We start from the raw sequence: 27,869 nt of genomic DNA, 5'->3' as shown, positions 1-27,869 counted from the left end.
CTAAACTAAATCTAAATTGGCAGAATGACTCCAGTTACCGCCTGCACATCAGAACCCTGAATCTATTCCAGAATTTCCAATTCTGTGGTAGGCAGGTAAGAAGTTGTTCTCTTAATTCGACATTGTGAAAGAGGCGCTTTTATGAGGAATTTTTGAAAATACTTGAATGCCTTTATTCAAATAAACAATTCCCGTATTTTTCAAGTTTAATATTAAAGCAAAATTCCATGGGCATAGTTTAATAAGTCCCATTAATGTCTTCATAATTATCTCTACACCTACTTTGATCATCTCGACACCTTTTTTGGTAAAAAGTTTCAGGAAATACACTATTAAGACCTTCAAGACCTAGGTATCAGTTGTTTGACATATATCCTTGATCAAAACCATGCCAGCCTTATTCAAACACTTCCTGGAAATATTCACAAAGGTCACAATACCATCATAAATATAAAAATAGCCACAAGATACTTGTGTAGATAAATTTATTAGTGCATAGGTTAGAGATTTACTCCCCTCCAATATTAACAAAGAGGTTCATGTGAAAAACAAGTTTTGTTTTGTTTTAAAACAAACTCATTCAGGCAGCTATGTAACAACAAGTAAAAAGCGTGGAGTGGCCTATTCAAATTTCTGGTCTTGATGGGCAAATTATTCCGTTATAAATAAAAAATTCAACATGATGCGATTCTGGGGGTCGTTTTAGGTAACCAGCTGTTAAACAGCAGAACTGATTTTTCCCCCCCCAATCCAATTTGTTTATCTGTATAAATAATATTTACCAATAAAAATCTAGAAAACTATAGAATAAAAATACGTTTTTCCTAGAACGAGTATTAAGGCAATCAATCTTTCCTTACTTTGCACGTAAACTTCCTCACAAACATCGGTGAGTGTTCTGGACTTAGAGGTAAAGAAATTTGTTCATTAATGAAGCCGAACTTTTTCAAGTGACTTCTTTATGGCTGACTTGCAAAAGACCAATAATTTTTTCTTATTTAAATATGTTTGACATCTGAATAGCTCCAGCACATTCACAGTGTATTTGGACAGCAAAGCAGGAATATTCATACATACAACATAAATTGTAAACTTTGCTGAATTTCATTAAGTCAACAGACTGAATTATAGTTTACTGAGTAAGTTTGATCTCAGACACTTTCAACAAAATGTAAGTTTAAGGATTCTAACCTTTTAGACCTTTTAGGAGCAAGTTATTGCAGTTAACATTATAACTGAGTATTTGGAAACACTGTATTTAAAAAGGCACACGTTATATTTTCCTCTAATTCTCTTACAGTGTAAATATATCTACATATCTACATGGAAATCCTTAAACAATGAGAAGTCAAAAATTCATGTTACAAATATTTTACACACAAAATACAAAAATAACCTGTAACATTAAATGCAGTTATTTGGTTACATACGAAGTCTTTCAAGCTTTCAAGTCTCACAAGCTAGCGTTACAACAGATATGTATATACTAAAACACTTCATATATGTTATAGAACACAAACATTTCATAACAAATCAGTGTCTTAGTTTGTATTATGTTTCAGACTTTTCTGAGGGAGTTTATCCCTGTGTGCTATAGTCACACATCAACATAAGCAAGCTTCTGAATAAGAAATCTTGACTTGGCTTTCTAGAGAAACTGTGATTTTTGTCACATTCATATGAACAATACGGCTGAACTGAGCCATCAGTTTCCTTTGTTCAAGGATTATTTGTAAAATTATCTGCTCAAATTGAAATTCCCTGTGCTTCATTACTGCATTCTTTTACCAGCAATGTTGCAACTAACTTTTTATTATAAAAGGCAAGGAAATATGTAAAGCAATTAACCTCAGTCACACTGAAAGAAAAAAAAAAAAAAACAAAACAAAACTGGAAACTATAAAAAAGTTTTTTGTTTGTTTTTCTTTTTTTCTTCTCAAGTGTAATGCAATAGGCAGACAATTAAATAAGGAGTCTTTTCAGGATAAAATATTTTAGTGCTTGTTGGAGAAAAAAATTTAAGTATAAAGCTTAGATAGGTTAAGGTGACTAAATAATTAATACACTTAAAGACAAGGCTACATCTCATAAAAACATTCGCAAGAGTGCTAACAAAACAGCACTGGTAACATACTAAAATTTGTGATTAGAATTCTATTAGCAATAGGAAAAAAAAGCCACACAGTCAAAACTCAATAGTCTCTCAACTCCCTATGTAAATTGTTTGTAACACTGAGATATGAAAATAGCCCTAAGTTACTTTAGTTCAAAACAATTAAGAGCAAGTTTCAGTCTTACAAATGTATAGTTTATGATGAAAATCCATACATATCCTAATACATTCTAATCTTCCTTTATGAGTAAACATTAAGAGTGATTTTGTTTTCATTTTTAACCATTAGTGATAGGTCATCATCATGGAACTGTGTAAGGCATCATTTATGAAATAAGGTTTGGTTTTACTGAAGACGCATTTTGGAGTTTCTGAAGGTTCGTAACTCTTGGAATGTGCTCGCTATGATAGTGTTGTTGCTAGGATAATTCCAAGTATCAGAAGCAATACAGTTACACATATAATTATGAACATCAATTTCTGCAAAAAAGAGAGAAAAGTTGAGACTGAAATACCTTGTCAGATACAGAACTGTTTAAACACATGCACAGCCATATAAGATTAATAATACTGATACCTAATCTGAATGTTTGGATTTTCTTTCTGAAGAATACTTACTGCTATGATTTCCTATTGTTAGTCTTTCTTTTCTAACATACATACATAAAACCACAGTTATAAGATAGAGCTATCTCTGTAACATTTCTGTATTTTGCTTCACAGAGTAATTGTTATTACTCATACCCAACTTCTGTAAATACCACTACGTATAGAAACAGATGTAATAGTGAACGTTTACTTATCAAGGTGAAGTCTAAGTACAGTAACGCTGCTTACTGCCACCCTCCTTGCACAAATATTTGTAGCCTGCTCAAACCTTTACAACCGCACACTTAGTGGAATTCAATAAAACATCAGTAAAAACATTGTGTAGGTACTAGCTCAGAAGAGCTGCAAGGCCGGGGGGAGGGATGAATTGTATGTAAATGCCAAGTCTGACAGTAGGTCAGGTTTTTCTGACTAAAAGCAATGATACCGTAAATCCTGTTATCTGCCCATAAACCAAAGCTGAGAAGAAACTGTTAACATCAAAACCAAAGACTTCAATATTAAAAGAGTGTTAGTAGAGAAAATTAGCTGTCTGAAATGACATCCTGCTCATAGTGCTTCATATAGAAGTTTGAAGATACTACATGTAAACAGTTGAGTTTCTATTGGACTCAGAAGAGTTAACTGCTATTTTCTACTTAGTCTGGCCAGGTGTTATTTTGACAAGAAATTGTAGATTAGTACAGCAAAAACATGAAGAGTAAAGGAATCCTCAAAATTATATCCTAAAATTCCAGTTGGAATCTTTGCAGACTTCCTTTTAGAAATATATTATTTCCCACTGTTTCATTTAGTCTAGTATTAATAAACAGCTTCGAAGTAAGAAATTTTAGGATATTCTGCGTGGCACAATAGCCAACTTCATGGCTGTAGAATCTACTTTTATGAAAGCTCTACTTAAAACCATGGAAAACACCATTTGATAAAGTTCCAAGTGTAACTAGTACTCCATATCTTAATGCAAATTGTTTGCTGATGTGAACATTCAGTTAAAAAAAAAATATTGAAAGGACTGCGAGATGATAATCGGATTTTTTGGTCTCATTTCCTTCTGCATTTATGACTCTTATGTAGTGATTGCATTCTGTAAATTTAGCAGCTTACCACTAGATGTCAGTTTTCAATAGTCACATGCACAGCACTGTTATAGTATGTAGAGAGAGACAAGATGCACCAGTGCCTTTCAAGCCTCCCCCCCCAAAACTAACTGTACACATTAAGGGTTAGTAGAACAATACAAGTTACCAGAGCAAAACAGGAGCAAAATTAGTTAATTAGTTACCTACTGCCACTCTGGCAGGAAGTCATGCATGCTGAGGTTATCCAAGCATCACCGAACACCAACACACAAACCAATAATTAGACCAATTATGGCAATCAACACCAATGACACAATGATAATTATCCACATTTTCTGTCAAAAAACAAGGTATTATTATTTTAATATTAAGCACATTAGGACTTGCATTTATTTTTAATTTTTAAAATACTCAGTTTTTAGATCCACACTCATTTTTATTAAAGCCTATATTATTCTCAAATTAAGATAAATTTATTTGTATACTCTTACATGCATAAGAATAAACATTTTAAAAGTGTTTACAGGTAAGCTACTGTGATTAATACCTATATAATTATGAAAGATGAGAAAACTACCATTTACAAATACATGAAGTGGTCTCTTTGGACACATACCTAAGTAATTTTTTGTAAGTGTAACACACGTGTTACCTATATGTAGGTATCTGTCTGTCTATATAAAGATACATTATTCCCTCAAATCCAACTTGCCAAAAAAGCCTCACAAAATTGCACATCTCAAAAGGGGGACTTATAATGTCAGAGGAACACTTCATTCACTCTGCAATCATACAGTTACAAAATATAAAAATAAATTACTTAGTAATTTGATTTCAGAATAAATTATTTGGCTTTCTGATGGGAAGAAAGATACTGAAACACAGAACAAGTTTCCATACCAATGGAAAATGCCTGAACGTCACTTTGAACTCAATTCCTTCACAAGATTGAATGTTGTGCTTTAATGTCTTTCCAGAGGGAAGATCCCCCTAATCTAGTACTTTTACAAGAGTACAGAAGTAGTTATCTGTAAAAATAATAACTACAGATGGAATTCTAAAAAAGTAAGCCTGCTTGCTTTTACTGCTTTTTTACTCCAGTTAAGTTTATAAGTGACAGAGATCCAAAAACCTTTAAGCTTATTTAGAGTCTGAATAATTTAAGGTATCATGGTAGTTGAAGAGAAGAATCTGTGAATTTATCTACTAGTGTAATATACTAATTTTTTTTTTTTGGGGGGGGGGACGGTTTTACACTTCATAATGACCGCTTTTTAAATGGAAAATTGTGAACACAGCCTTAGCTGTGTATGAATTGCTTATCTGTTTTTGTAGGACAAGAAGTTTATACTCTCTACTAGTAATATCAATTTTTAATATTAACTATAACAAATTAATTCACATTGGAAATGTTCTGATTTCTTCTGGATTATGGGTTGTGGGTTTTTTTGTTTGTAAAATCCTTTGGTAAATCTTCCTCTGTCATACACTAATTTATAACAATGTTTTTCTAAACCAATTTTAAATATCACAACTACAAAAAAGTAAAATGCATATATTAATTCTACCTTGACGGACTGAATAGAACAACAAAATCAATCAAAACTGAAGGTTGCTTCATACTGTGCTAAGTTAAAATACTGACTAGCACAATTACAGATAGATAGCATACCCTTCGTGCTTTACTTTGATATTTAACTGCCTTTTTTGTCTCTTCTTTTGCATGTTCCACATAATCTGATGCATTCATCACGTTCTTTTCTATGTTGTTGATCATTTCACCCTAAAAATGAAATTTTGAAGAAAAAAATTATTACTGTAATCCATGGATCCTTGTTTAATGAACCTAAGAGAAGAAAGGCTACAGAACATCAACGATTATTTTTAAAAAGTGAATAATGTACTTGTTAATGGCAGACTTTTTTTTTGCTTTGATGAGTAGAGGAAAAAAGGAATGAGAAGGAAAGGTTCAAAGTTCTAGCCAAACAAGGAACATTCACGGGCAGGGAAGGCATTTCTCCCTTTTGCAGGAACAAATACTGAACACCTGAAAACATACCTTTGAATGTGAGGTATGTTTTAACAGCCAAACTAAAACTGACATCTAAAGAGATCAGAAATCCCTTTGTGCCTGGAAGTGGGAAAGGGTATCGACTATTTTGACACAAGGTTCAACAGCTATCTAAGAAAAAAACACCTGTATAATAGCAACTTCAAAAGTTCCTCAGAATTAATGGTTTAGAATGTTAACGCATAAAAAAAATTCAAATTAATTATGATGAATGAAATTTCGTAATGAAATGGAGGATTGGTGAAAAGTTACAGTAAGTCTGTTACCTGTGTTTCTGTCCATCAGAAGAAATAATCAGCAGCAGTAAACAGCAAAGCATTAAAGAATGATGCACAAGTAACTTTTGTACATTTCTAATTCAAAAGAAAACTGCTACCAATTTGCCTTGGCTATATATTTAATATCAAAGCAACACAGGACTTCTAGTCCTTTTCAGGAAAGTTTGTCTCCTGACCATTATTCTTTTCACTTTCCTGCATAAATCAACGAATTCTAAGAAGTTAAAAATATTTTTATAAGAAAATTGGTACATAAAGGCCACAAATAGAACAAATTTATATACATGTCAAGACAACGCTTATGAATATAAAAGACGACTTGAACGACTTGTCAATCCCTTTACATTCATGTTAATTATAAGGATAATCATACCTTTGCATTATGTGCAAGTTGCATACAACCTTGCTAAGGCACATTTTATTCTACCACTGTAGTCCTTTACCATGTCTATGAGAATCCTAGATTCCCAAGATGTTAGCCAGCATTCCAGGAGAGTTGTTCTTACTTAAACATGTACAAAATGTTCAAGCATATTGCAATATAAGCACACTGAAGAAAATATTAAGTATACCAACTGAAAAGAAACGGTATGCTTAGTTATTCATAGCATATACTATGAATAGATTGTACGTTTGTCTAAAACAAAACAACAAACCTATAGTGATTGACTTTCATATTTTCTAATCACACTCAAAAAACACTGTAAGTCTGTATTATCTGAATATAAGCAATTGTTTCTGCATATTTCAAAGAGGAAGACTGGGGGAAAAAATCCCACTTACGTAAACGTGTTTGAATTAGTTCATTTACCTGTGTCTCAACAAACATTGCCATGTCCATAAACATTTCATGTAGTTCCCGTATGCTAGATTCCAGTTTCATAATATCCTTGTGACGTGACTCAATTTCATTCAGAGCTTGCCTAGTTATTTGAGAATCTGATATAATCTTCAGGAGAATAAAAAAAGATAGAGAGATGAGTAAGTATGTGCCAAACACCTCTAAATTGCAGAAGCAGGAGAATAAGAGACAGACATAACTGGACCAGAAATACATACATCAGAAGTGAAAATTGAAGGGTTACCACTCTCTAACATTTCTTCCAGTTCCTCATCAGTGGTGGTCTTTCCAGCTAGGATAAAAAGAACAGTATGTCACATAACATCACTTATTCATTACTGAATGTAAAATCTTACCAAACCAGAAGGATGACAATTCAAACAAAATTCTTGTATTGAGCATTTTTCAGGATAAAACAATGTAGTGCTTAGCCATTACCAAGTGCCCTTTTGCATATGAAAAAAACAGAAAGTATAAAGTAATAGTCAGAAAACAAATGTAGATTCAAAGCTACAATGAAGAATTCCTGGTTGGTGGGGTTTCGTCTTGTTGTTTGGTTTCAAGGTTTTTTTTGGTCAAATGAAGTTTGATCAGAAGCATTTACAGTGTACATAAGAACCTTGTTAAGTGGAGTGTTCTTCATAAGGAAGAACTTGAGATACAGAGTACTTACATGACATTCAGTATTTACCTATTCAATCATGTAATGTTGGCACCTAATTTACTCACTCCCCCCCCCTGTGTGGGCAATAACGTCTTTATGTAAATTTGATTTTACCAACATAGGACTACATTCATATTCCACACAGAGAAGATGATTACCCACAGAGTACCTTCACTTCAACTTTTCATAATACATCTAACAATTTATGTAGTTCAGTATTGCATGTTTAAGCGAACTGAATCCTACTGATCACACTGGTCTGACAAATGCAAGTGTTATGAGTTACACAATACATTCAAGTGATTTGTATTGCACAGTTTTAAAAACTACATATCAAATCCCTCTTCTTCCCACGTAAAATAAGTTGACTATCTGTAGTAACTTACATAATTCTATCCTATCAGATGAAAGTTACAGTTTGAGTATTACTTTCTAATGTTAATACCCAAAACAAGCTACTTTAGAGTTTTTAGTGCTGAGGAAAAGCTGAAGGATCTAATTGGGTCATAAAAACGTTAATTTAAAAGAACCACGTACTGAGGTGTTCAGGTCCCTCCCCTCAAACATATAGGTAAAGAAGAATTTAACTTGCCCAATAAAGTTCACTGAAATGATGAACTGAACCATTAGCATGAGAGGCTACTGACAAATTTGAGGAGCACATGAAAAACAAAGTCTTCTTATAATTTGCCCACTTTTCTGTTTGCATTTCCTATTTCAGCAATATATGTATTTGCTTTTACAGGAGATATTCAAAAAGGCTAATTTCAGGTACAAGATGTTATGGATTCTTTTACGACACCTTCCGAGGTAGATACTGTAGTTCAGAGTAGAGTCAGGTACCTTTCAAAATACTCCTCATAATAATCAATGATGAAATAAGTCAAATGTGTTTCAGTCAACAAACGTTTAGAGTTAGTTTAACGGCAGCACTGATTTTATGTCAGCTGTATTTAACAAATGTACCTATTGACAAAAATAGCATAGCATAGAAAGAGATGCTGTCCTGTTTAGCATGTTAATTTTGGAATGGCTTTTACTACCACTTGCTATCTTCAGAACACAGCTTTTCTTAATGTCTCGTTGAAAGTTGCAACATTGGAAATAAATGAAGCAAAGGAAAAAGATGTTTTCTTCAGTAATTTTCAACATAGAAAAACCAATCCAGTGAGTTTTCTCTATTTTCTTTACAGCTGTTCTGAAGAATAGTATCAAAGAGTTTATGTCATATGATAAAATTGTTTCTTTTCCCTCACATGCTTCAAGAAGACGTCCAGTATGTATGATGCTTTTTACCATCTTTAAGTAATAAGAAACAAGGGAGCTACTAACAATACAATTAATCTTTTTTAAAAAGTGCATTCAGGTCACTTACTTATCTCTAATTGTCTCTGTATCCGACCTTTGCTGCGTTCTCGAAAAAGAGTTTGGGTCTCGTTGTATTCCGTCATGACCTCCACAAACTTGTGAGCTAATACAGAGTGCTGTTTTTTGAGGATTTAAAAGTGTGGAACAAAAATGTTTATTTTTTTTGATACAGCAAATACTACTGCACAACAACTGAAAGTGGTATTTACATTCCAACAAAACAGAAGATGGAAGTTCTGAAACTATTTCAGAAAAGTTAAACTCTTTCTCCGATTTACTAGAATCCTTTTAATTTCTTTAAGCTTATTAAATGATCATACCTGTGTTTTTCTAATCCTGAGGTCCACTGATGTCCGATTAGCATTTTCACCCTGATCAAAACTTTGTTCAATAGCTAAGAACGATACAAGAATATTATGAGTCAATGTTCAGTATAATTGTTAAATAGTGTAGCTCAGTTACTTTGTAAATACTATTAATTATTACTTTTTTCCATGTACAAGATCCCCATAGACATGTTCAACATTTCAGGGCAAGGTGGGGCTTGGTAGTGATGTATATTTTTTAAAAATTTAAAATAATTTTGATAATTGGTACAGATCTTAAAGCATAAAAACTACTTCAGTACTCTCAGAGTCACACTACCGTCTATTACTCTGGAAAAATTTCAAAAGATACAACAAAATGGACTGCTCCTACAGTTCAAACAATAAACACCATACCCTAATGTTTACAGAAGGACAAAAGCATACAATATTTGTAATATAGTAACATTAAAACACTGGATATATTTCAAAACCTATGCTAAACAACTAAGACATACTGACAGGGTAAAGTCACAGCAAAATTAGCTAGTCTAAATTTAAAATACAGTAAGTGCTCCACAGCAATTCCCTAAGTAGACATTTATGCCATGGAGACTGTCTTTTTCCAGTTAAAGTTAATCTTCTTCCAAAACATCATGACCAAAACCCAGCATTTCAGTTGCAGAATACATTTCTACACAGAGGAATTACTTTGCATTCTAATTTTCTGGATTATTTCTGAAAGCAAGCTCTTTGTCCTGTTCCACAAACTAGGCTGTGCTGAGACCTGGTATTTCTCAGGGGTGAAGCTTGCCAAGGAGGAATAAAGTAGAGGACGATATGTTACTGACGTGGGCTGTACATGTTTGGCAGGGAGGTGGTTCTCTCTTTTTTTTTTTTTTTAAACAAGCTGTACAATACAATTTATACATACATAATGGAGCTTGTATAGTTTAGAGGTTCAGTTGCAATGCATTAAGTTTATAACACTGCCAACGTCCTGAATCATTACAAGCAACAGCAGCTTTATTTCTCTTCACAACTTACCCTTTAACCTGGCTCGGATTTTATTAGCAATCTTCTTTATTTCCTCATTTAATTCTTCAAGTTCTTCCTTCGTTCCTTTTTAAAAAAAATAATTTTTTTTAGAACTGTTAATGATTGCTAATAGTAAGCCAGCAACCATCTACAACTCTACCTTGCAATCTCATGATGGTATTTAGTACAACCACGCAGAAAATAAGTTTATTCTACTCCTAAGTATTTTAAATATGATTTTAATAACAGCATGCTATCGAATTCCTGCTTCTTATGACAGGCCCTTACACTTGGGAAATGTTATTGCCAAATCACCAACTAAACCAGGTCATAAAATATGCCACATTTTTTCTTAACGTAACACTTTCAGGGTAATACTCATTTGCTGGTCAAAATGAAAGTTCACTGAAGTCTGTCAAGTGAAAATACAGATTCATCTCACGTTTTTTTTAGCTCTGTTGTTTATCACAGACTCATTGCTTTTACCCTTATTAATGTAACTGTGCCATGCACTACCTATATTTTTTGAGGAATACTACGCAGAGTATTTATGAAGAACACAGCTAGATCTCTGTTATTGGGCTTAGTGAAGACACTAGATTCACAAGAGCATACATTACTTACAAAGCAATGTCATGTTCTGACACAGTTCAGATGCATTACTGAGCGCAATTTTTAGCACAAACACAAGCTGATAAACGAGCTGAGCCCACAGATTTTAAACATTCAGATGAACCATTATTAAACCTGAGATTCACTGACTGTATACGATTGTTAAGACAAAAAGCAGTCTGCAAAATCGTTTGTAAGAATACAAACATACGCTCATCCATAAACAAAAAAAAGGGGTAAAAGAAAAGCTAACATCCAAAGTTCAGTTTTCATCAACAAGAAGATAAATGTTAAGCTAGCGTTGCAACATTCCACAAAAACATCTCAGCATCTTTTCTTCCCTTTTCTTTGAACCCTGCCCACAAACCCAGGCATGCCTTGACTTAAGAAGCGTTGAGAACAGAGAAGGTTCCACGTTTGTTGGTAAGTTCCCTAAACTTTGAGTTCTCTGTTCAGAAAGCACATCTGCGCTTTCAGCTTTGGGGTCACAGCCTCTAAAAATAGGGCTCCAGCATGGAACTCTTACTACCACTGAAGCAGCTGGCTGTAGTGTTAGTGTTAGACAGGATCTTCCTCCTACTGAAGGGTAAAGAGAAGAGGATGGCTCTATCATATGATGGTCTCCAATTGACAACTTCAGCATTTTCACTTATTAAAAGAAATGCAAGTTCTAAGTTTCTAACGACACAATCAATTTCAAGACACCATATGAATCTGAGTTTTGGCCTGGCAAAGGTTTGGATGATGCAACAAATATTCTGAAAATGTATTTATTCCAATGAGACTTTAAAACGGTAAAAATAAGCAATTGAAAAATATTAATTCGATACTAAATATGGAAATATTTAAATAAGTAAGTTGTGTTACATTTTGCATTCTGAAGACCTGGAGTTCTATTCCTACAGAGAGCTAAAACAAACAACAATTAGTTCAGAATATCTAGCCACACATATCTGAAATCTAAAAAAAGCAATACTCACTTCCTTCAGGATTTGGTGCTGACAGGATAATGCTGTGCTGCTTCTTCACTTCTTCCACATTTTGTGCTATTTTTGCTATATTATTTCTAAGTTCCTCAACCTATAGGAGGAGAAATATGGGAATGAAAATATTAGAATAATTCCAGGTAAAGATTTTTTTTTTAAAATAAATCTTTGGCAATAAAAATTGTAAAGTATTTCATTGCAACGTTTATAAGTATCTGACAGAAATCCCAGCAGAAATGCTGGCATTTAAACAGCTTGCACTTTTTTTTTTTAAGAAAAAAAATGGTAGTCTTAATAGCAAATATATTCTGTATAGCCAAAAACGTAAGTGCTACTATTCTTAATAAAAAAGATTTTAAAATTCTGTATGCAGATTCTTTGTTGACAGGGAGTTAAAAACACTTCTATGCAGTCAAGACAGAAAATACCCTGAAATAAACAAGCAAAAGTGTTAACAACATTTGATTTGGCATACCATCACAAAGCATATTGGGGGGGGTGTGTGTGTAGATGAATTGTTAAACCTAATTACAGAAATTAAAAGGCACAGAGAGAAAACTGTAAGTCTTTAATGTATGGCGAACACTGTAACTTACCTGTTGGAAAAAGTCATCCATAAAATGGTCTTTTTCAACAATAACCGTCTCCCCATCTTCATTTCCTTTACACTGTAAAAGACAACAAAACAAATCTATGAAATAAAACTCAGGACGCTGTTCTCAAACAACTATGACTATTTCTGCATTGCTACTGCATACACATTTTTGTCAATAGTCTGCAAAGTCAAAAAGAGTAAGTTTTCCTCTTCTGAAGACTGTAACCTAAAAACAAATAAGTAGATAAGTCAAAGAAAGTCACCCAACTCCCACACAGTTGTAAATGCTAAGGCATGTACTCCTCTGTAAACAACTTCAGGATAGAACCAGTCTGTAAGTGATGTCGCAGTTTTCATTACCTATCAAAAATTATTAGAATACAATTTTACATATAAATGTTCTCCCCTAGCATAGGATATTTCCACGGTGATCTCATATGAACTGAAAATAACATTTGGTTTACTGAGTAAATCAAAGAAATACTAGGAGGGGTGCTGATGACTGACTTGTGATGAAATAAGCTAAATATCCAATGAAAGCTAGAACAACAAGCTATCAACATCTGCTTACTAGTTTTGCCCTTGGGTGTTTTCAAGGCTGCCATTCCAAACGAATTTAGACGTAATTGCAGTACACTAAACTATACACGCATTACATCATTGATAGACCCTTACAACAGCAAAGAGACAAAAGCTCAAGCTGACAGGCTGTCACAGGTCTCCAGGGCACACAGCCCAAGATCTTTCCCAAGTCACACTTCCCTAACCCTTGAGTCAGCCCAGCAGAATATATGGGTCTTGAAAGTAACCGAGATTCAAATTTGCACAAAGGAAGAGAGAATTCACATGCATCATATAAAGGCAAAGACTTCCAGCTTCCATGTTCTCTAGTTCCCTCTGTAGAGCACAGACTGTTTGAACTGCATTGAATCAAAATTAGAACAAACTATTACTCTACAATAAAGTCAATGGGTTATCTGTTAGAAAAAACCCTAAAAGATAGGTAAAATTAAGGGATTTTCATGTTCAAAACTCCTTTTTTCTTACAAGCCCCTCTGCCTTTGACCTTCTAACACTCGCTTTCTGCTTCTAAACCCTGATCCTACTATCCCGTAAGCCCTTTGTTTCTAGTTTTATTAAATTAGGCGAGATGTGTGTTATTTGCATGACAATTCTGCAACTTAATCCAATGTCAAACATTGCTATTATTACACAATGATGACCTACGCATCAAAATCCACCAAGACTGCCCCAAATCTTCAAGGAAAGTTATTATTTATACTTTGTGACAGTTATTTTCCTGCAAATTCAGGGAGTGCATAAAGCCCTATGACAATATTTTTCTAAGAAATCATCTGGTTTTTACGCTCAAGGGAACCATAACGCCTCAGATGAAACAAAGGAATTCAGATGCTATTGCTCTCCTGGACCACCCTTCAACCACTCATAATGCTATGTGTCATTAAAGACTTTCTGCAGTTAGAATTTTGGGAAGATGATTGCTAGAACTTAATATTAAAGAATCTGCCCTTAGGGAATGTAATCAACTAACAGTCTTGCTTAATACAAATAAGCAAGGAAGACTGTGCCCAAATGAAGTTACCCAACTTTTACCCACACCAGAGACTGCACTGCTACAAAGCTACAAGTTATAAGTTAAATATTAAGAGTGAGCTACACTTTAAAGACATTTAATTTTATGATCTATGTAAAAGAACACCTTCTGCTTACATTTACTGAGTACAGAATAAACTTTCTAACTGTTTATAACCACATCCTGTATTCAGTTAGTTGAACCAAAAATAATGAAAATAGTATCAGCTAAGAGATTCAGCATGTCAGCTTTTAGCTTGAGGACCTTAGTAAAACATTAAACACCTGAGTGAATCTTAAACAGATGAAAGATACAAACATCTTACTCCGAAGTCCTGTTTGCAGATGCAAGACTGGAAGGAAGCAATCATGTCTCCCACCCTGCAGTCAGTTCGACATTCACATTTGATTGCAATGACACCATTGACAGACCAATTTGCTGTCTACGATTTGTTGAAGGATTTATGGAGCCTACCTTGAACATCGGCACTTGAGACACCTAATGACTTGTCAATCTCTATTCTCTACATTCTTAAATCATCACTTACCCAAAATACAGCTTATTTGCTAACTTCAACTTAAGCGATGCACCTTCTTTTGACAAGCACACAATTCAACCATGAACTCACTTTTGTCATCAAGTTTAGCAGAAACACATTGTTTCTTCTAGACCTTACCTCCTCAGTATAAGCAGTATCACAAAAACTTATAAAAAGTTTCACGTCAACGCCAAGAGCAACCTAATGAAGTCTGTTTGCAGCTCATACCTTGACCTTGGGACTGAAAGGCTGGGCCACGCAACTCCATAAACATTCATAGACTTATAAAATACATCAAGTTCCCTAAAAAGGTTTATATGACAGACTGCACCTATTCAGACAGGATCATTTCTCAGCTCCAAGTAGGAGGTATCCTGATGGCTTATGAAACTTTGGGACATTTCCCATACCTTATAGAATTGGAGAAATAAGGCTAGCTTGAGATGTCTTACCAAATTAATTACCGATAAAAACATGACTATTACTTGCCCTTGAAATTCCAATCAAGGTTAGTTTTTCCTCAGTCCAGGTGACGTCTATTCGTCTGGTGGACTGCAAGGATAACAACTGACCACCACCATCCCAATGAATCAGACCCAAAGAGTGGGTTAGAGAGTGTTAAGAGTTTCTCCTTATAGCATCAGCATTTCAGGAAATTCTTTTATATCAAAGTAGCCAAGAAGGGTGACAGACGGACAAGGAGATCTGTCAGGCAGCTTTGGCAGGTCAATCATTAACACGCATTTAGTAGCGTTACCGTACAACCAGAAAAACATCATCTGGTAACTGTCTAAAAGAAATTATTTTATGCTGCTATGACATGGGAAACTTATAGCTCATCTTCAGAAAATTCCATGTTTGAACACAGACTAATGTAAGAGATTAACTCAGGAGAAAAAAAAAACAACGAAACACTCAGTAATGTTTCCCTCCTTCTGGAAAGGTTCCTTTTGCATTTTTTCCATACCACCCAATTGTGCCAATTTTAACTTCTGTGACTTTGTGGTTCTTCACTCATTCCTAAACAGTTTTGGGGACACCAAGTGAATGTCCAAGAAGCAGTCTGCAAAAAAGTCAATGCAGTTCTGTTCAAGTTACAGTTGTTTGTTTGTTGTTTGTTTTTGTTGTTTTTTTTTTAAAGAAGCTACAATCAAATATAAATGTATTTTTCAAAGGTTATGTCTAAGATATCCTCCATAACACTCAAGAGTAAAGAAATATAAAAATCATGCATTTAAAATGATTCACCAATCAAGCATGAAAAATGGATTTCAATAGATAGCTCTGCATCCATTTCAGCACACAACAAGATGGTAATTTTTGAGCCATATGAACAATGCACCCCAAAATTCAGATCTAAAGCATCACGCTTAAGCAGAGAAGGTTTACATCCTACCTCTTTCTTAAATGATTTAACAACAATAACAAAAAAGTTTGACTGAATTTTATTAAGAGACCTTTAAAAGGACATCTGTTTTTAATATCTGACACTAGCTGAATTGCTGAATCAAGTGTCTGAACACAGATCCTACAGCTTTTTTAAAGTAATTTTTAAGGTGGACTTGCAACCGTGAACGGCAAGCCATTGAAGACTGGCAGAGTATTTTACACAATCATTGCTACGTACTTGCCGTGTTGTTTTTTCTTCCCTACATAACTACTATCAACCGCTGCTCAAAACAGCATATCGGATACGAGAGAACCTTTTATTGTTAATCTTACACTCATTTGTGCTCAAAATAACTAAAACCAGACCGGGTTTTGGCCAATTGTCCAATTAATCGTATTAAAGGAGAGTTCAAACAGCTGAAAGAATTTTGGCCTGCCTGGGATAATTTAGAAATGACATTAAAATAATCCCCTAGGAGTGGACAAATGCAATTATGGTTGCTATCTTCCGAAAAAGCATGTACTTTACAAGACTTTTTCTAGCTAGAAAATAAGAGGAAGCAACATTATCTGAAGGCTATATAATCTGCATGTCTTCAACAATTTCTCCAGCCATTATTTTAGCGCTGTTTAACTGACTTAATACAGTCTATCAACAAACATGTCAAAAAGTTGTAATAATTTGATGTTAATGGTCCATAAACATTGATAAGTAACATTTCTCCCTCTTCTTTGTAGAGATAAAGGGAAATCTAGGAAAACGTTACAACTTTTAATGATAAAATAATTTGCTTGCTGTCAAGTAAAATCCAGGAACATACAAATGAGGACACGCAAACTTAGATTTACATTTCTGCTAAAGGGAATGCCGTATTTAGTTAAAAAGAGTCAGTGTAGACTAGCTAAAATACTGGGATCTCTTAAAACTGCTTGTGTATCACATTGGGTCTTAGGGGGAAAACGCGGTGGATGCAACTTACATGTCAGGTACAACCAAAGTAATACACAATGACATTCTTATATCAAGGGAAAGATGCAAGGCATAGTTATTCCTGAAGATTCTGCAGGCCCAGGCCCGTTTCAAAACCACAACGTATATGCTCTACCCTTCACTTAATGATTTAGACAAATAAAATACAATGGAACTACACTAATCAAACTGAAGCAGTTCAAAAAACAGGCAAATAGTTGTTAATACATTGTTTCTTCAGCTTATGTATTCCTTTTCAAAGTAATCTTACCTATGTGGATCAAGGATCACTGTTCAAAGCATTTATAGTAGCAAGGGCAAAAAAGCACTTCACAAAAACATAATCCGTTTTGGTATTTCAGATAAAGACGGAAGATGGAAGTTGCTACTTCCATGAGTTCCCTGTGGAAATCAAGTTTTACAAAAGCCATCTCCCTCGGGTATGCAACTTTTCAAAACTTTGTGTCAACTACACACTTTTAAGTGATAAAACATAGACCGGATCTTCAATAACTTCGTCATTTGATGTTTAAACATTTTCTTCTAATTAGAAAAGCCTTCAATTTTAAGTGTCTAAGCTATTTGCTAAGCCTACAAGCAGTGAAAAGTACATTGATGAACATATGAAGCACTTGAGCAATACTGACCATTGTGTTTAAAGTAGTAGCTTGCTGCAGTGTTTCAGTTCAAGTACCAGCTTGCTGCAGTACAGTAATGTTTTCAGGTGTCAAATACTAAGGCTGGCTTAAAAACCCTTATGTACAGTTGCTTTAAAAACTTCTAACAATATATAACGGGGTGTGTTACGGTTTAGGGTTTGTTTTATTTTTAGATTAAAAAAAAACATACAACAGACCACTGCTGCTTCCCCTCAGTTAGAATGAGATCTAAGTGTCAAGGATTATAAATTAAAAAGCAAATTCAGATCACCGTTTGCTGCTTCCTCTTTCCAGGAAGTGTGGACCATCACTGAAATTTGGCACGTATTCCCCCAACATTGGACATGTTTAGAAACAGGAAAAGGGAAGAAGTATACCTGAAAGAAATGACACATTTCTTTGGCATGACTCCAAAACATCTTTCCCAGTAAAGACCCTGTAATCTAATAATGTGAAAACTTTTCAGATGTCAATTCATCCTTTTGGAAAAGATGACGAGAAGAAAAGCATTTTGTGATCCAGAACATAGGACCTTAATTTTAAGACAAACGAGCCCCAAACCTGCATGTAGCTCAGCACAGACCAACTTCTACGTATGCGGGGAGTCCTAGAACTATCACAGGACTTCTCTGCGCTCTCCATTTCCATTTATTTTCAGGAATAAAGAGAGTCAAACACCCTTTTATTTTAACCAAGCCATATCTTGTTGAAAACAGACACGATGGTATCTCCCTCCAACTCTCCCTTCTCTGTTAGGACACTGTTTTCAAAGCACAAATAAGGGAAAGGAAAAGAACGTATAAACATAACCAGCTACCATTTTGTAAACACACGGAAAATAAAATCTGCAGATAGCTTTACTGACGCATTGCTGGTCAAACAGTTCCCAAGCAGATAAATCTACCCAACTACACCACAGCCAGTTCGAAAACAAAATTATTATCCCGTTTATCTGCTGCCGCCCAGCGCGCTCGCGTTCGGAAGGCGCTGGAGGTCAGGAGGAAGCGGGGGAAGGTGATCTATAAAAACCGGAGCAGCCTGGGCTCCGCCGCCAGCTCCCCGGCCGCCGGGAGGAAGCCGCCCCCCTCCCCGAGGAGGGGGCTGGAACGCGGCCTGCGGCGGACGGGGCCCTCCCTGCCCGGGGCGCGGGCCGAGGCGCCGGCCCGGCCCAGCCCGCCGCTGACCGTTACCTCAGCCGAGGATAACGGCCCACGGCACCTCGCCGCCTCTCTCCCCTTCCTCCCCACCTCAGCCCGCCGCCCGCGTCCCCCGGCAGCCCACGCTCACCTCTGCCAGGTCGGCCAGCCGGTCCTTCATCCCCGCAGCGGCTCCGCGCCTCACCGAGGCTTCCCCGGCTGCTCCTCCTCGCTCGCCGCCGAGGGCCGCCCGCGCCCAGCCCGCTGTCGCCGGGGCCACCTACCCCCGGGCTCCCTCCCCGCTGTCCCGGCCGCTGCGGACGGGCCGCACCGCCCCCCCGCGCCCCTTCCGCCCTGCCCGCGGCGGCGGCCGCGCCCCCAGCCCCGCCCAACCCCACGGCAACCGCCGGCCGCGCCGCGCATGCGGGGAAAGGGGCGGGCGCGCGCGGCAGCTATCCCCTTGGGGAGCCCGCCTGGCGCTGCTGACGTCACGGCGAGGCCGGCGGTTGGGGCGGGCGCGGCGGTGCCGCCCTGCTGAGGTAATTCCCCCGCTTGCCGGCGGCGGCGGCGCGGGAGAGGCCGTGAGGGAGCGGGCGGCCGCGCTGAGCTTGGCGAAGCAGCGTGCGGGAAGGTATGGCTGAGCAGTGTGTGGCCACGGACGTGTTTGAGGGGCGCTTCGCCAGAGGGAGCGCTGGAGAGCCGAGGAGGCTGAAGGGTACCACAGGTACCCGTGAGGGAACCCCTGCCCCGAGGGAGCCGTGTCCAACGAGAAATTATTACACTCACAGTTTGGGGAGGCTGTCGTGAGAGAAAGAGTTGTAAAAAAATTGTGATATGTTTATTTTTTAGTTGAATTTTATTTAATTTTTCTCTGGTGTGGACAGGCTGCAACCAGACTTAATGTAATTCATGTTTAGTCCAAAAAGCGCACGGGCGGCGTCCTCTCTTTGCTGGCACTTCTGCTTCTCACAGGCCATAGGCACTTCCCTGTCCTGTCTCACAGCACTAAGCCATGGCGTGCAGTCTGCTGTTCGCCCTTGGAATGGCCGAGAGCCACCTGTATCGCCACTGGAAACCATGACAAAGCTGCACACTCCCATCCCATCCTCTGCTCTGAAGCCCCATTGACTGGCTTCAGCTCTTCAACTAAAACGTGTTAACACATGTTGCCTGTTTAGTGATGTTCAGGGCTCTAGTAAAAACACCAAAACTTTGGCAAAGTCCTAAATCTGTACAACAACAGGTGTGTCTTAAAGGCCTGGGGCTTTCTAGGAAATAGAGCATGCACATACTACGGGAGGCAGAGAGTCCTCAGTGGTATTGTGTTCTTAGGTGTGTGCCAAAAAGTACTCCTTAAGACTATAGTCAATTACCTGTAATTATTAGTATCTCAGTTCTATCATATATAGACTTATCTTCTAGACCACATGTTCAGCAACTGTAAATTCTAAAAATGTTACTTTTGGATACTGAACATAATAATCCAATGCATAATTTTCCTCACAGAGTCAAAGAATTTTATTCCCGTGATGGATCAGGAATTTAAAGGTCCTGAATTAGCAATGTATGCCACTTTAATGACAGTAAATTGCTGACTTCTTGTTTTCTGAAAAAATTTAGATCTACATCTGCCCTTCATCATTGACCTAGTAAGTGCTTCTCTTCCAGAAGGGTAGTCTCTTAATTAAACCTAGAGTCAGACATGTTTTACCTGGTGAAAAAATGAATAAAGTTTGTCTTTTGAATACATATTCTGCTTGAATTTTGCTACTGTAGGATCCATGTTACCTATCCATGCTGAAAGTGACTAATTTCCTCTTCAGATCTTTCAGTGTAATTTCCTGTGTTGCCTTGAACACCGGCGTGCAGACCTCCATTCCTGCCTGAGCTCATGTTCCAGAGACATTTCCGCAATCACGGCTTTAACTGGGAAGTACAATTACATTCCTTTTCATTGCTTGCCTGGACATATTGTTGCCTTCATTTACAGTTTGCAAAATTATTTTGCTTCCTACTAATACAGCAGTCACATTCAAACGTGCTGTTTAGCACTATGACTGTGTTTATCTCCAGGACGACCTTTTGTACTGTTCCTCATTTGCATCTTCACTTGGTTATTAAGGGCTGCCTTTTACTTTGTGCATTTATCTGCATCAGTGAGTTGCTAAGTTTCTTCACAGGTGACCTGAGTCAAGATATAGGAAATATAAAGATCTTTTAAAAGTAATTATTCTGCTGATTACCTGGTGATATCTTATTGACTCTAATCTTTTAGATAGTGATCTAACACTGCTGATGAGTGCTTGAAAGTTTATTGTTGCCTCTGCTGAATGGAGATGTTTTGTGGATCTTCTGAACTGAACACTTACACATGATGATAAAACAGGTGATAAAAAATACATTCCACATAGTAACTTACCTTAGTAACAAAAACATAAATATTTGCCAGGCACTCAAATGCTATGATAGGGGACTTTTTTATTAGAAATCTATTTTAATTATTCCAAAATAACGTATTAGATAGCATTACCATTTTGTTTTCAGGACAAAAGTGGTTTACTAATGAATTTGTAGCAATATTGAGAAGTTTCTAAAGTACACTGAGTGTTCTATAAACAGTTACAGATTGCTTTTTTTCCCCTGGAAGTGTTTAAATTCTTAAAAACTGCCAAACTGCACTAATGTGGGTTTATGGGCTCCTATTTATAAATGCATGCCTATTTGTCAAGAAGAGAGGTGGAATTCACAAGGGTTTTATAAAGATAGCATTGTGCTGAGACAAATTTGAGTTACATATTCTGAAAAATATCCTTTCTGACACCTAGAGGCCATCAGCAAAAATGTTTAAAAACCCACAAACCCAACTAGTCCAAAAAAGCGAAAGCAAGTTCAACAAGCCAGTGATTTTTCCAACACAGAAAATCTTATGCAACATTTGGATTTGCATTACTCTATCAAATAAGCAAAAATTACAGCAGAATGCAATCACTCTTGTAAAACTTGCTGTGTACATTGCCATAGAAGAAATAAGCTGTGTTTGTATACATCACCTGCCATGAAATATTCTCTGTGTTAATTCAATCCAGAGATATTTTAAGAAATCATGCATTTATTCTGATCATGGGGTGCAGCATGCAAACCTCATGAAAGCTGTTTGAAACATACTGGAGTGAAAAAATCAAAGACCTTAAAAATCAGTGTGATCCCATGAACTTGGTATTTATAGACCTATGCAAAACACCTAGGTTCTTTGAAAGTCAATTTTTGAATAACTTTGTTCCGCTGAAGTTTGGACTTGAGATCTTAGAGAAAACACTGTAAATCCAGGGCTTCCAAAACAACTTTTATTTTCATTAATGCACTCCCTAGTGAACGCAAATCAGTTTGTATGAAGAACTGAAAAGAATGGTCATAAGGTACATTTAAGGAAAGTCCTTTTGAACACAGCCACTTTTACCTGAAAGCTGTTCAATTAAATTCTCCTGCTGCTTTTGAAGACTATTAAACCGTGCTGGAGGCAGTTCAATAGGTTTTCAAAGTAACTACACACAGTTTTTAAACTTTGTCTGCAGAAGGAGCATCATCGGCTAACTAGAACGCTTTCTGATGCGATTTTAATGATTAAACAGAGAGACTGCCGAGCTCCCCGCGCAGCTCAGCCTAGCCCAGAGGCTCTGCCTCGACCTTCACCAGCAAACCTCGGGCCTTACGGCAGACGGTGCCACTTAGAACCGCGCATTCGGTCCGGTCTCGAACACCCGGCAGGTACGCGGACCTGGGGCCGGCGGAAGATAGACCCCTCGAGGCGGCCAGCAGAGGCCAGGACCCGCGGCGGAGGAGGCCGGATGCCCTCAGAGCCGCCGCCAGCGGCCCAGCAACGTACGACCACTCTCGCGCCCAGCAGCCTCTCTCCCGCCCGCCGCTGACCACGTGATGGGCGGCCCCTCCCCCTCCCCGTGGCCGCGCGGCGTCGCTCTCCGGGTATTTGAACCGCGCTTCCGCCATCTTCCCAGCGCCCAGTCACTGAGGGGAGCGACGCGGAGAGACGCCTCGGGAGAGGTAACGGGGCCGGGGCACCCTTCTCCGCCTTCCAGGAGCGGATGGGGGGGTTGTGTGGCTGCTGCGTGAAGCGTGAACGGTGGGGATGGCGGTCACCGTTAGCTCCCGCCGAGGCGTGGCGGGAGGAGGTGGGTTGGGTTGCCGCGAGGCTGGGCCCGAGCGAGCGTTGCAGCTGTGGCGCTTGGCCTGTGCGGCGTCCGTTCTCCCCCCACGCCTCGGAGCGGGGGAGCTGAAGGGGCCGGAGCCGCGCTGCGCTCCGGCCCGGGTAAAAGGGCGGGTGAATTCAGGGAGGGGGAGCGGAGCGGAGTGGGGCCTCCAACGGCCTGACCGGCGGGGGAGGGGAGGTGGCGCGCGCTGCTCAGTCATGGTGGCCGATGGCGGGGAGAGTCGTTAGGCCCGTTGGTGGGGTTGGGGGGGGGGGCGGGCTGAGGCCCGGCCAGGGGGAGGCTCTATCCGGGAGCCCTGGGGGGCTCGCGCCAGGCTCTCCTAAAGAGCAGGTGAGCCCTCTGCAGCGGTGGCGTCCTGCTCCAGGCGGGCTGGGGAGGAGGGAGGCGAGGGTCGGCCTCCACTGAGGTGTCTGCCGGAGGCCGCGGCTCTGCCTTGCTTCCTCCGGGCCAGAAAGGCGAAGGGGTGCGGCGGCGGCAGCCTACCGTTACGGGGCTCCGGGGGTGGGCGGGGAGGTGCCGCCGCCATTACGGCGCGCTCCCGCCGCATACGGGGAGAGGTGGCGTCGCTTCGTGCCCCGTGAGGGGGCCCGGGACCACGTGGGCCGGAGTGGCGGGGGGAGGGGGGGCGGGCTGGGGGGGCTCCGCCGGCGGCGGCGAGTGGCGCGGAGAACAGGCACCCTGGGAGGCGTCCGGGAACCGAAAAGGACGGCCGGCCTCTTCCGGCTGGGCCTTGAATCAGCTCGCCTGTTGTGAGCTCACATGCTTCCATTTCCCCTGCAGACCCAGCATGGCCGCCCAAGGAGAGCCCCAAGTGCAGTTTAAGGTAAGGGAGTGGTTTAGGGATTTTTTGTTTCTTTTTTTTTTTCGTTCCCTAGAGAAGTAGCACGAGAGACTCGAGTGTCAACGTGGATGGTAGGTTCGGTTTCGAAGTGCTAGTCTTTTCTTAACGGTGCAGTTAGTTTATTGTAATATTATGTGTAACTTGTACAAAAAGATAGTCTTGCACTGTGCCAATCTGATGCTGTTTGTAGTTTAGTGTAATAAATTTTAGTGATGATTTGCATATAGAATGATTTTTAATTTCAGAGGTAAAGTTCATAGCAAAAAGTCCTTAGAGTGAATTAGACTAGTCTGTTTTCTGTTTTGTATTAATTGTTTAGGGGAAAAAAAACGTTAAAATGCTTCAGAACAGAATTTTCTGGTGTTTTGTGTGTGGCTTTTGTTATCATAACAGCCAGAATTCCTTCAGACTGCTTCATGAAAGGTTGTTGTTAGTGTTTCTTATGATACTTGTCTAGAGTAATCCAGTTCTTAGTAGAGCAGGTGTTTGTTTTTTTGTTTGCTTTTTTATTTGTAACATTATGGTGGGTTTCTCCAGTTCGGGTGCTTAAATGAGTTCCTCTCTAAATATGGTCACATTCAGGTTGAAAACCCCAAATATTCTTAATTCAGTCACTTGTAATTTAGTAGACCCCTATTCACAGTGCATTGTAGGTTTCAGCTATAGAACTAGATAAGTCTGACTAGAGTTTTAGAATGGTAGGCGTAACGAATGGGGTTCCAGGACAGCGAGTCACTTCATGGGGAGTTCAAGCTTTTCTTTAAAGTATCTTGTAGGACTAAGGTCTTTGTAGTAATAACTAGTATTTACACTAGAATGACCAATAAATGTCTGTGGAAAGATACTGCTCTGACTTTTTTGTCTATCTGTCAACAGCTTGTCCTGGTTGGTGATGGTGGCACTGGTAAAACAACATTTGTAAAACGTCATTTGACTGGTGAATTTGAAAAGAAGTATGTAGGTATGTCTGAAGAAACATTTGAGACTTACTATGTTACAATTAGAAGTGTAATTCATGACTTGCTAAGTGTGCTGCTTTTTCTTATTACTGTAGCGACGCTGGGTGTTGAAGTTCATCCTCTGGTGTTCCATACTAACAGAGGCCCTATTAAATTTAATGTATGGGACACAGCTGGCCAAGAAAAATTTGGTGGCCTGCGAGATGGCTACTACATCCAAGGTAAGATGTGTCTATATGTGGGAATACTCTCTACTACTTAACAGTTCAATCCTTAATTCTGTTCCCATTGGCCATTTTGAAAGCTGTCTGTACTGCTTGCAGTGATGAGCTGGCTTCTGGGTCTTCAAACTCTTAATCTAGTTGTGATAATTTCCTTTGCTGAGCAACTTGTGCTGATGTGGGAATGTTCTAAGACTGTATGCTAAGATTCAGTGTGCTATTACAGGTTTTGGTATTAAGAGTAATGGTACATGTTAAACAACAAGATATTGCTGATGAAATTCAGTGTTTAAGAGGTGAAAGTATGTGCTTCAGTTAGTACACATTTACATCTATATTAATGTACTGTGCTGAGGCAAGGACTTGAAGCACACAAACTGTAAAGGTTTCGATACGATGATGAAGTTGTACATCTCCATGCCAGAGTCTAGTTGTCTTTCTAAAGAAGTATTGGTAGTGTCCCTTAAATTCTGCTTGGCCAGGCTGAGTTCTGTGTGTACTTCAGTCACCTGTATATCTTTAAAATTTTGCAAGGGATTATTAGATTTTGACATTATTGCTTTTCCTTTAGGAGTATCAGCATTGAGTAAAGGCCCTCCGTTCTTTGAAAAACTGTTCTGGACAAGGGTATCCTGAGATGTGGACTACAAGCTCTCAACCTACCTGAAAGCCTCAATAGGATGGCTGAGATTAGTTAAATAGGTGTTAGTCAACTTTGATTTACACAAATATTTGACAGAAATTAGCTTTTGTAATCCTTGTATGTTTTCATACCATGCAACACCATGTTACTGAGTGGGACAGTTGCATTGATCAAATTAGCTGGTGTTTAAGATTGGGCACTAAAGATGTGAGGTGATGTGGCTGTGGGCTGAGTTCTATGGACTTGTGTTGACCTTGTTAACAGAATGTGGTATCTCAGAACGGCAAAGCTGAGAGGGAGAAGTTAATGCAAACACTTAACCCTAACGTGGGATTTCTAGGGGTACCTCTTCTCTCTTTCCATCTTATCAGGAAAGTAAGCACTTGCTTATGTAAATTTTGACTATTCTTTTCTTGCAGCTCAGTGTGCCATAATAATGTTTGATGTAACATCAAGAGTTACTTACAAGAATGTACCTAACTGGCACAGAGATCTGGTACGAGTATGTGAAAACATCCCTATAGTGTTGTGTGGCAATAAAGTGGATATTAAGGACAGAAAAGTCAAGGCAAAATCCATTGTCTTCCACAGGAAGAAGAATCTCCAGGTATGTTGGCATGAGTTTGTAGGAATGGAACTTGTTGGGTCTGTTGACTGCAATTGTGTTTTGTGCAGTAATCAACTGTTCTGCCTTTGTCAGTACAGGCTATAACATTTCAACTTCACATTCTGTTGGCTGCCTGACCCTAACTTCAGGGAAGGGGGAAGTGATGATGTTAAAGATGATCGTCACTGGTCTTGAGCAGAAGCTCTGATAAGTTCTTAAAAAAAGTGTGTGTACATTTGGCTTTTACTTCTCAGAATCTTATCAGATGACACAGAAGTGAGACTAAAGTAGATGAAGTCACAGGAGAAAGATGCACTATTGCTTCTTGAAAGCTACATCTTTGATCAGACTGTATACTCTACTTTTCATTTATTGGTTTTTGCCTACTTGACTGAAATTGTACATTTCTAGACACTTAGATCATAGCTGTTTCTGAAAGCATAAGCAGAAGTCATGTAGTCAAAAAGAGTACAGAGGTAGAAGTGGAGAAATAATGTGCATGTTAATCTTTGCCCTAAATACCAGTTAGAGGTGTCTCTTTTTTAGTAATGTATAATATGTACTTTTTTGCAGTATTATGACATTTCAGCCAAGAGTAACTACAACTTTGAGAAGCCTTTCCTCTGGCTTGCTAGAAAGCTAATTGGAGATCCTAACTTGGAGTTTGTTGCCATGCCTGCTCTTGCACCACCTGAAGTTGTTATGGACCCAGCACTGGCAGCACAGTATGAGCAAGACTTACAGGTAAGCGAGAAAGGGCACAAAGGTCAAATGATGAACAGGTAACTAGTGTTTGGACTCTTGGGGCAAATAACTGAAGAATGGCTCTTAAGTGTAACTTCTTTATTCCAGATTGCTCAAACTACTGCACTGCCAGATGAAGATGATGACCTGTGAGGGATGAAGCTGGAGCCCAGCGTCAGAAGTCTAGTTTTATAGGCAACTGTCCTGTGATGTCAGTGGTGCAGCGTGTTTGCCACTTTATTATCTAGCTGAGCAGAACATGTGCTTAATCTTTGGGATGCTGAAAGAGATGAATGGGCTTCGGAGTGAATGTGGCAGTTTAAAAAAAAAACAAAAAAACAAAAAACAAACAAAATGAAAAAAAAACCAAAACAAAAAACTTCATATTTTGGACCTGCATATTTAGCTGTTTTTTGGACTGCAATTACTTCCCCTTTTGAGTTTCAAATATAAGACTGCTGCAGTCACATCAGAGTGTTAAGTGGTAAATCTTGTTTCTGTCATTCTCATTCTTTTTTGTTTAGATAATAAAGTTGTATTTCAAGTATCTCTAAGCAAGTGAACTTTCATGCATTGTTAGGAAAACTCTTCAAAGTGTCTTTTGCTCTTCAGTTGAGGCTAATACTTGATTGTCTACTGCCTTTCTCATTCTCTGTTCTCCTCTTCCCTTCTGCTTCTCATGTTATGCTTCTCTTGCTAAATCAGAGCTAACAGTTAACCTTCCCTTGATTTCCTGAAGCGTATAATTAAAGCACCTGAGGAAAGCTGAACTAACTTGCCAGG

The 27,869-nt window shown here is 38.6% G+C and overlaps 2 protein-coding genes across 7 annotated transcripts; one reads left to right on the top strand and one right to left on the bottom strand.

Moving 5' to 3' along the window:
* Positions 1 to 468: 468 nt before the first annotated feature.
* On the bottom strand, positions 469 to 19,193 carry STX2 (syntaxin 2). Of its 5 annotated transcripts, XM_074607030.1 has the most exons (12): positions 18,997 to 19,135; positions 17,981 to 18,086; positions 12,561 to 12,632; positions 11,959 to 12,058; positions 10,376 to 10,450; positions 9,344 to 9,417; positions 9,031 to 9,139; positions 7,210 to 7,283; positions 6,962 to 7,099; positions 5,474 to 5,584; positions 4,005 to 4,136; positions 1,948 to 2,593 (listed from the first exon to the last, which is right to left on the bottom strand). In XM_074607030.1, exons 3-11 carry the CDS (start codon positions 12,579 to 12,581, stop codon positions 4,053 to 4,055), a joined length of 786 nt encoding a protein of 261 aa, XP_074463131.1. In that variant the 5' UTR covers positions 12,582 to 12,632; positions 17,981 to 18,086; positions 18,997 to 19,135; the 3' UTR covers positions 1,948 to 2,593; positions 4,005 to 4,052. The 5 variants fall into 5 exon arrangements, with proteins under 5 accessions (XP_074463132.1, XP_074463130.1, XP_074463131.1 ...); XM_074607031.1 differs by lacking the exon at positions 17,981 to 18,086 and having other exon boundaries at positions 469 to 2,593; positions 4,088 to 4,136; positions 18,997 to 19,193; XM_074607027.1 differs by lacking the exon at positions 17,981 to 18,086 and having other exon boundaries at positions 18,997 to 19,193.
* A 136-nt stretch (positions 19,194 to 19,329) lies between these two features.
* Positions 19,330 to 27,633, top strand: RAN (RAN, member RAS oncogene family). 2 transcript variants are annotated; one of them, XM_074606058.1, is made up of 9 exons: positions 19,330 to 19,476; positions 20,669 to 20,778; positions 22,475 to 22,904; positions 23,852 to 23,894; positions 24,789 to 24,873; positions 24,967 to 25,092; positions 26,155 to 26,342; positions 26,916 to 27,086; positions 27,195 to 27,633. In XM_074606058.1, exons 4-9 carry the CDS (start codon positions 23,859 to 23,861, stop codon positions 27,237 to 27,239), a joined length of 651 nt encoding a protein of 216 aa, XP_074462159.1. In that variant the 5' UTR covers positions 19,330 to 19,476; positions 20,669 to 20,778; positions 22,475 to 22,904; positions 23,852 to 23,858; the 3' UTR covers positions 27,240 to 27,633. The 2 variants fall into 2 exon arrangements, with proteins under 2 accessions (XP_074462159.1, XP_074462158.1); XM_074606057.1 differs by having other exon boundaries at positions 19,344 to 19,476; positions 22,418 to 22,904.
* The last annotated feature ends 236 nt before the right edge of the window (positions 27,634 to 27,869 follow it).

This window comes from Larus michahellis, chromosome 13 (genome assembly GCF_964199755.1).
Source record: "Larus michahellis chromosome 13, bLarMic1.1, whole genome shotgun sequence".
In the NCBI taxonomy this organism is placed as follows: domain Eukaryota; kingdom Metazoa; phylum Chordata; class Aves; order Charadriiformes; family Laridae; genus Larus; species Larus michahellis.
Note: the sequence above shows the minus strand (reverse complement) of the source record. Positions and strands in the feature narration are given on the sequence as shown.

Bases quoted from the DNA above. Each gene is read 5' to 3' on its own strand.
- STX2 (XM_074607031.1), bottom strand. From the start codon at position 19,026: ATGAAGGACCGGCTGGCCGACCTGGCAGAG. The intron at 9,140-9,343 runs GTATGATCATTT...CTCAAAAAACAG, and splicing joins TCAGGATTAGAAAAACACAG to CACTCTGTATTAGCTCACAA. The intron at 2,594-4,087 runs GTCTAATTATTG...TCTTTTTTGCAG, and splicing joins GGTGTTGATTGCCATAATTG to AAATTGATGTTCATAATTAT.
- RAN (XM_074606058.1), top strand. From the start codon at position 23,859: ATGGCCGCCCAAGGAGAGCCCCAAGTGCAGTTTAAG. The intron at 25,093-26,154 runs GTAAGATGTGTC...CTTTTCTTGCAG, and splicing joins AGATGGCTACTACATCCAAG to CTCAGTGTGCCATAATAATG. The intron at 27,087-27,194 runs GTAAGCGAGAAA...TCTTTATTCCAG, and splicing joins AGTATGAGCAAGACTTACAG to ATTGCTCAAACTACTGCACT.